The sequence below is a fragment of the Dendrobium catenatum genome, unplaced genomic scaffold (genome assembly GCF_001605985.2).
Source record: "Dendrobium catenatum unplaced genomic scaffold, ASM160598v2 fragScaff_scaffold_1497, whole genome shotgun sequence".
Taxonomy (NCBI): Eukaryota; Viridiplantae; Streptophyta; class Magnoliopsida; order Asparagales; family Orchidaceae; genus Dendrobium; species Dendrobium catenatum.
Window position 1 is genome coordinate 923,681 of NW_021319959.1, and position 8,168 is coordinate 931,848.

The following is an 8,168-nucleotide window of genomic DNA, read 5'->3' on the forward strand; positions in this document are numbered from 1 at the left end:
TTTAATGTTTAGAAAATGTGTTTCCAATGAGGACGCAATTCTATTATTTAATCATCTTAACTAAAATTTGATCATAATATGTTAATTCGACCGTGCTTTATATTTCATAAAAAATTGACTAACCAAACAAAAATCCCAAATGCTAAAGTTGGACTCAGAAAGAAGCAGCTTAATGAGAAAGCTAGAAGTTCCAACCGAGAGGTCAATGGAACAGTCATCACATATATAGCTACAGTGAAAATGCCAGCAAACCTTGGCACCTTAATATTCCCCTGCCTTCACAAAATGTATCTATTTTGGAACTATTTGTAAGTGCAGGCATCAAAACATTTTTGGCTCTAAAATATGCGTGAAAATTTTTGCTTCTCAATATTTGATTTTTTTTTCATATTCTGCATTTACAAAAGTTCTAATCACTGAGAGTTGAGTGAGAGACAAAAGAGACCAAAAATCTCAAGCACATGCAAAATGATTCCCAAGAGCAGATATCTTGCCGATTTTTTATGGAAATATTTAGAAATTTTGAGAATTAACAACTCAAATCAGGATTCAACTGGATCAGATATTAAGGATTAGGATCTTCAACTGATATCTATAAAAATTAAATAAACTGGAAGAAAAATAGTTAAATAATTTACAGTGCATGATTCAATGAAAACAAAAGGAAATTAAATTAAATTCATTTTATTTCACTCAAATTCTCACCATACAAACACAGCTTAAGTGTTTCAAAATTGTTTAAGCGGTTGCTTACACTATCGATAACAAGGGAAGCTGGAGACATTGAAAAGAATGTTGTGTCCCAGTTTGCATTTACATTGGTGCTCGAAGGTTGAGGTTCAAGAGCATTGGCCTTCCATGCAAAAGCTCCAAGTGCAATCTTTTTTAATTAAAATAATGAAAAAAATGAAATTATTAGCAATAATCATCACACATTAATTTTTCCAGCTGCATATTATTTTGTACACATGAACTATCATAACAGTTTTGAAGTTTCTCATTCAAATGAAAAGCATGAATGCATCGAATTAAATAATATAAGATTAAGCAATTCCTTATAGTTATATATAAAAACAAAACTTGAAAGCATCTTGATCAGTTTGATCATTGCCAAGAAAAACGGAGAACATGCCTTTGCTTAAAAACAAAGAACACACCTTTGCTTGACAAATGCTACAGAGAAAACTTATTAAACTTGTAGCCACGAACATCCAATGCACCTAAAACGACACTCTGCTTAATACAAATGAAGATTAAGAAACAAAAATGATATTTGATGAATAAAATATGAACTAATCATCATCTCATATACATCCAACGAGAATAACAACAACAACAACAACAACATCAAGCCTTTATCCCACTACGTGGGGTCGGCTACATGAATCCTTTTTCTCCATTGTGTCCTATTAAAAGCCAAATTCTCGTTTAAATCTAATAAAGAAAGGTCATTCCTAATATTTTCTAACCAAGTCTTTTTAGGTCTACCCCTACCTATCTTAACACAAGTCAAATCTAATACCTCTACTCTCTTAACTGGGTCGTCGGAAGGCCGCCTTTTTATGTGACCAAACCATCTAAGCCGACTCTCTCTAATCTTATCTTCTACTGGAGCTACTCCAACCTTTTCTCTCTAATCCAACGAGAATAAGAAAAAGATAATTATTAGCGCAATCAAGCTCTTATAATACTCACTTGAAAATATGGAAATTTGATTCATCCTTTTCTTCTTGGCATCTCTATCTTTGTTTGCCATGTTCAAAGCATGATTCAATAAATTCTCACCAAATAAATTTGGATCTAATACATCACATATAAAATTCATATTTAAACTGGTAACAGAGAACATGCATGCCAATTAATTTGCAGATACTCCTAAAATAAAAGTGCCAAAAATAAGTACTAATTGTGACAATTCATTAGAAAGGAATGATGATGATAATTAAAATGTAACTACAATCATAATAGAATCCAAAATTAAATTAAATCCTTCGGCTTAGCGTACTCTCAAATCAACATAAAAAGCAACCACGAATAATGAAAAACCAAAGTTAAAGAATTCCTTTCTTAGTCTATGCAAGATTGACCGGCTTGAGAAGAGAGAATGATTCCAATAATTAGACCATAAAGAGTAAGACCTTCATAAAGAAAAGAAAACCTATCATTCACACAAAGAGCTTTGGTTATTGAGCATTGGCCCTATCAATTGGCAATAATCATTAAAAAAATAACAATATTAATATAATTGCATCATGCATTCAAGTTTGACAAAAAGGGAAAGAGCAAAAAGATCAAAATATTTAACAAATAAATAATGGATTTTTTACACAAAGTAATGCATGCACAAAGTACATGCATTCAAGTTACAGAAAAAGATCATTACGTTCATGATGAGCTTCCATCGTGACTTCTGATCCGATAGGAACAAAGTGTAGAAGCAGGGAAGAATTTCCTTACCAACTCTTTCAAAACTCTTCCTCAAGCGAAGCATGCGAATCCAATCTAACAATAAGAATATCATAGAAGAGACGAAGAAGCTTCTTCAGTGAATCTTTGAAAACTCTTATTCATGAGAAAAGCAAAACTTAAGAAGTAGCATAAATGAGCGGAAGATGGGAAATGGAAAAAAAAACAAAAAATAAAAAGAAATAATATATTATTTGCACGTCAAGAGTACATGAACAATGGGATAATGACTTAAATCTAATAAGCATATGTAAATACATGTAGGACTAATGAAGCGTTTTATTATGTGCATTACTAATTTAGTGTTTGAAGGTTGCTTCTAATAATGCAATTGTGATGCTTCAAATAATGTTGGCCGCTTATGATTCTAATAATATTACATTATGAATGCTATATTTGTTCTGAATTGCATGAAAAACATAAATTTATCCCCAAGAAGATATTCACCTAAGAATTTTAAATCAAACAAAGAAACATGTATTTTTAAAATGTCAAACAACTGACAGCTTAGATGTGACATAATTAGTTAACTACACATATATTTTGCAAACAATAACTAAATTAACAAAATAATTGAAAATATATATAGAAAGAACAAAAATGCAAGTTACACTTTAACAAGGATGTTGCAATGCAACATATATGTATCAGATAAAGTTACCTACAATTACAATCTGCAACCAAAAACAAAATTAAGGAGAAAATGAGATAAAGAAGAAATTAACAATCAAGTTGTAATTGAAAAAAGAACTACATCTTAGAAAACTTTGGAAGACAAAATATCTTCAAATCCAAATGAGAATTATTTATTCAATAACCCAAACTACTTTAAGAGCAAGCAAAATTTTTGAGAACTGAAGCATATAATAAGATAAGGTATGATTCATGAGAAACCACCGAGCAATGTACTCAATGCAAGGCATGATATGTGAGCATATCTAATCCAAAGCACACACAGTTGAGTTCCAAAACATCATGGACGATGTCTTCTATCATACCTTAGATGGCCCTATGAAAAACCAACATCCTAGGGAAGTAGTTTGCAATCAATCCAAGACCCCAAACAAAAAAATCAACTTTGGACATACCATATGATACCTACAAGTAATTATATAGTAGAAACATACTTTTCAATGAATATGAATCATATCGCACAAATATTTGTTTAGGTCATCACACATATACAACTCTAGCGCAATAATACATAGTCAAATGCAGATAGTATTAGACCCAAATATAACTCATAAAAAAATAATTCACACAGCATAACCAGTATGCATTTTTTACAGTAACTATAAACTTTATACTCAGCAACGCTTCATAACTTCATATTATTTTGGACATTAAAATTTATTCTTTTTATATTCCTACGATTGAAATTTTGTTTTAGTTACTGAATGCTTACGATAATATTTGTTGATCCAAAAATTCATGATAATGGTTTAATATGTTACTGCCAAAGTTGCACCTCTCACAATTTTATTCTAGCACAAAATTGTAGTGGTTACATAACCTTAGCTCTCTAATGCAGAAGTTTATGAGGATGGTTGCTGGTAAAAGTGCATGCAGAAGCAGGATTCTGAAAAAATGCATAAACATATTAACTCCCACAAAGCCTGCTTCAGCTAGATCTGACGAAAAAAAAAGAACTACGGCAACACAAGTATTGTAGATACAGAGTTTTGTAAAACAAAGAAAATGAAGAGTTTTCGTATGTGCATTAATAATTTAGTGTTTGAAGGTTTCTTCTAACAATGTTGTTATGATGCTTCAAATAATGTTGGCCGCTTATGATTCTAATAATATTGCATTATGAATGTTATATTTGTTCAGTATTGCATGATGAATGTTTTATTTTTACATGTGATTGATAACAAGAAGGTAGCAATAACCTACTTGTTAGAAAATACAATGTTATTTGAAAAAAATGATAGCATATCCTGATTAAAATATTGTATCAAGATACATTAACAAATTTTTATTTTCCTTTGTAATCAATTTTAGTTGAAATAACATTAATGCTTCAGGTTTGTGATCAACACTAATAACAAACTTGTCGTTAAAGAAAACCTAAAACAATATTTTAGGATTATCAATAGTTGCATTATAGTCTCTAAATAATTTTCATAGGTTTATTTGGAACTTATTGCGATGAGCCCTGATTGTGATAACAAAGAGCAAGAACTTATGATCTGTCTCTTTATTTATCGGATGTGCCGCTGGATTATAAAAAAAAAATTATTAGTCACACTCAAAGGGCCATTTTGCATTTATTTCTCACTTCTCCTATCTTCATAAATCTTTTTCTCATGTCAATAGCCCTCACTGCTCCTATCTTCATAAAAAGATTATCATGACCTTCCTCAATCAATCTGCTAGCTTCCAACTTCCAATAATTGAATCTCTCTCATCTCAAAAGAGTACTATCCTAACTTTCCTCAATCGTCTATCAAATTTGGATATTTTACTCCCTATTTTTATCATTAAACCCCATAATATGTATATATATCTTTAGAAAATTTTATCTCAATCATGTCCAATTAACATAATAACCTAATATAAATGAGCCTTCTATAATGAAATATTGAACTATTAATTGATCTAATAAAGTAATACACTGATTCACCTTCAACCCTACATATCAAAGCTCTAACAAGTTGATCTTTGATAGAGAGATGAAGCCTACATATTACGCAGAAATAATCTGTAAACAAAGACATGGTCCTGTGTGAATCTTTAAAAAGCTTAATATAATCTTAGCGCAGGCAAAACACCAATGGCCCAGATCAGATTTGAACTAAGAACAACACAAAAGCGTAGGTTGAAATCAATAATACACATTAGTTTGATAAAACAATGGTGTTTAGAAAAGCAAGTGTCTCCAATTTAATATAAATGAGCCTTATGTAATGGAATATTTAACTAATAATTGATCTAATACACTAATTCACTTACAACCCTACATATCAAAGCGTAGGTTGAAATCAATAATACACATTAGTTTGATAAAACAATGGTGTTTAGAAGAGCAAGTGTCTCAAATTTAATATAAATGAGCCTTATATAATGGAATATTTAACTAATAATTGATCTAATACACTAATTCACTTACAACCCTACATATCAAAGCTATAACAACTAACAAGTTGATCTTTGATAGAGAAATGAAGCCTGCAGATTATGCAAAAATAGTTTTTAAACAAAGACATGGTCTTGTGTGAATCTTAAAAAAGCTTAATACAATCTTAACGCAGGCACGACACCAAATGATCTATATCAGATTTGAACTAAGAACAACACCAAAGCGTAGGATGAAATCAAATAATACACATTAGTTTGCAAAAGTAATGGTGTTCAGAAGAGCAAGCGTCTCCACTATTAGCCGAACCATCGTTAATCTCGACATCTAACCCTTTCTCTCTTCTGAAGCGGAAAGTGAAACCTTATTGACCTCTGGGGCTGGAGAAATCTCCGTCGAAGGGAAGGAAGAAAAAAAATAGAAGAAGAATGGGAGGGAGAGGAAGAAGAAGGGGAAAATAGAGAAGCGGATAAAGAAGAATATAGAGAAAAGAAGGAAAAAAATAGAGAAGAAGATGGGAATAAACGGAAAAACAAAGAAGTTGGGGAAAAGGATGAAAAAAAAAATAAGAAGAAGAAAAATAACTTTAATAACAGGAAAAAATGCATAATTAATATTCTTAATCAAATTCATCACTTAGTTTTCACCAAAAAAGTATATTAGAATATAGAAAAAAATTATAATTATAGCACTTAGGATTGTACATTTACTGAGATGCGTAAAATAGCGCATTTCCTTAGTTGCTAAAAACTTTAAGAAGAATAGATTATTCTGCATATATTCATTGGCATGATTGAGCCAAATTTAACATTATTAACAACTAAGTTAACGACATAAAATGATTCCAAAATACACTTTCGCCTCAACTTCAATCTCGTTTGGTTAATTCTCTAAAAAAATTCTATAAAAAAACTACAGCAAATTTCCTAAATCATATAATGATACGAAAAATGCAATTTATAAGAAATCTTAGAATGATACACAATTTCCTAAATAATATTAAACACAAAATTTTGTGATATTGTTTATAAAACAAATATATATAATTAGATTTTAGTAATTCAAACAATAAGTCATTAGCTCTTACATTTTTCTCCACAAACAAAGATTTATGTGAACTACTAATTGCTGAAAGCTTTATTAAACTCTCAATAATATATTACCAAATCCAAAAAAATAAATTAATAAATTCTATTTTATTTTATTTTATTTTATTCAGAACTGAATAGATCCATTTATGCAGAATTTTGTTTGAAATTTCAAATTTGTAGCTATAAGGCAAGTAAAGTAGGAAGCCAATGAAAAGACGTAACAGTTGCGATTGATATCTAATTAGTGCGATACCACCCCATTAACTTACCTCTCCACAGAAGCATCCTTAGAATGGTTTAGATCTGTAAAAAAACATCCAAGCTATCCCACCGTAAACAAAGAAAGAAAAAAAAAAAAAAAGAGATCTTACAAATAGAAACTCGAAAAAATCAAAATCATCCTTCTCTAAAGAGAAAATAAGTCTGCAGTCCACACACAATCATTACAGGTGTTCAGCACAAAGCAGAGGTAAAGGAAAAGGGGACGGAAAGGACGCCATTAACATATGCAAATGAGATGAAAGTTCAAAGAAATTAACCAAGAACTTGCCGGTGAAGCAAAGAAGCAACATTCATAGAATTTATAGAATTCATAAATCATAATCCATTTGAAGAAAGAAAATAAGCAGATTGCTTCTATCTATTCAAAATAACAGAAAAATTTATATAGAAAAGAACAAGTGAAAAAGGGAAAAACAGGGAAGAAGCAGAGGAAAAGGATGAAGAATAAAATAAAGTAGAAGAAATGGAGAGGACGAAGATGAAGGAGAGGAGAAAGAAAAAGAAAAAAGGAAGAAGAGGAAGATGCAAGAAGAAGAAATGTGGCAGAAATTACCTGTGCGTAAGAGAGGGTCGGTGGCAGTGATCGTGCGCCTAGGGCAGTAGGAGGGCTTCATTCCATCTGGTTTGTGCGAACGAAAGGAAGAAGAGCGCAGGTTCATTCTGTCTAGGGCTTGCGAACGAGAGGGAAGAGCGCCGGAGAGTGAGAGTAGCGGGAGAGGTTTCATTATATATTACCTAATAATGCGAAAGAAAATTTCGTTTCGTGTAGGGATGCTTTGATAAGAATGAAGAGTGCAGGGTTGCGAACAGAAATGAGGAGGGATGCATTGAAAGAGTAGACGGATTTTGATTCGCAAACAGATGAGGATAAAGCTTTAAGAAATTGGACGATAGATATAAACATTAAAATTTTTAACGGTCAGGATGATGTATGGGGAGAAACACAAGCGGCACTTTAATAGTAGTATAGATATATTATTCTATTTAGATATTTAACATCTAAAATTTTAATATTACAAACATATCGCACATAATTCATTTTCATATCAAATATGTGTGGTAGAAATGAAATATGTAAGTGATAGGAAGAAAATATGAGTGGTATATTTGATATTAAAATAATATAGGGTGATATTTATGTAATATTAAAATTTTGAGTTTAAATATATAAATAAGATGATATAAAGTGGTATGTATGTAAATTTCTTTTTTTTGCAGCATCATACATGTCCATTACTATCATAGTAATT

At 30.9% G+C, this 8,168-nt stretch overlaps 1 protein-coding gene and 1 long non-coding RNA gene across 13 annotated transcripts; one reads left to right on the plus strand and one right to left on the minus strand.

Moving 5' to 3' along the window:
• Positions 1 to 664: 664 nt before the first annotated feature.
• On the minus strand, positions 665 to 7,885 carry LOC110093479. Of its 12 annotated transcripts, none has more exons than XR_003702884.1 (5): positions 7,472 to 7,883; positions 2,458 to 2,502; positions 1,696 to 1,739; positions 1,158 to 1,220; positions 665 to 880 (listed from the first exon to the last, which is right to left on the minus strand). XR_003702884.1 is itself a non-coding variant. In XM_020818384.2 (5 exons), the coding sequence occupies exons 1-4, from the start codon at positions 7,641 to 7,643 to the stop codon at positions 1,174 to 1,176; spliced, it is 369 nt and encodes a 122-aa protein (XP_020674043.1). In that variant the 5' UTR covers positions 7,644 to 7,885; the 3' UTR covers positions 665 to 880; positions 1,158 to 1,173. The 12 variants fall into 12 exon arrangements, 5 of the variants coding, with proteins under 5 accessions (XP_020674043.1, XP_028556197.1, XP_028556199.1 ...); XR_003702883.1 differs by having other exon boundaries at positions 1,158 to 1,233; XR_003702882.1 differs by having other exon boundaries at positions 1,696 to 1,743.
• Positions 2,531 to 6,997, plus strand: LOC114581082. Its single transcript, XR_003702887.1, has 2 exons — positions 2,531 to 5,286; positions 5,444 to 6,997. It is a non-coding gene; the product is annotated as an uncharacterized LOC114581082 (long non-coding RNA).
• Positions 7,886 to 8,168: the final 283 nt, after the last annotated feature.

Excerpts from the sequence above, each read along its gene's own strand:
- LOC110093479 (XM_028700364.1), bottom strand. The coding sequence starts at position 7,643 with ATGAAACCTCTCCCGCTACTCTCACTCTCCGGCGCTCTTCCCTCTCGT. Across the intron at positions 2,503-7,471 it reads CGACCCTCTCTTACGCACAG|ATTGGATTCGCATGCTTCGC; the intron begins GTAATTTCTGCC and ends TCTTATTGTTAG. Across the intron at positions 881-2,383 it reads GATGGAAGCTCATCATGAAC|ATTGCACTTGGAGCTTTTGC; the intron begins GTAATGATCTTT and ends TAATTAAAAAAG.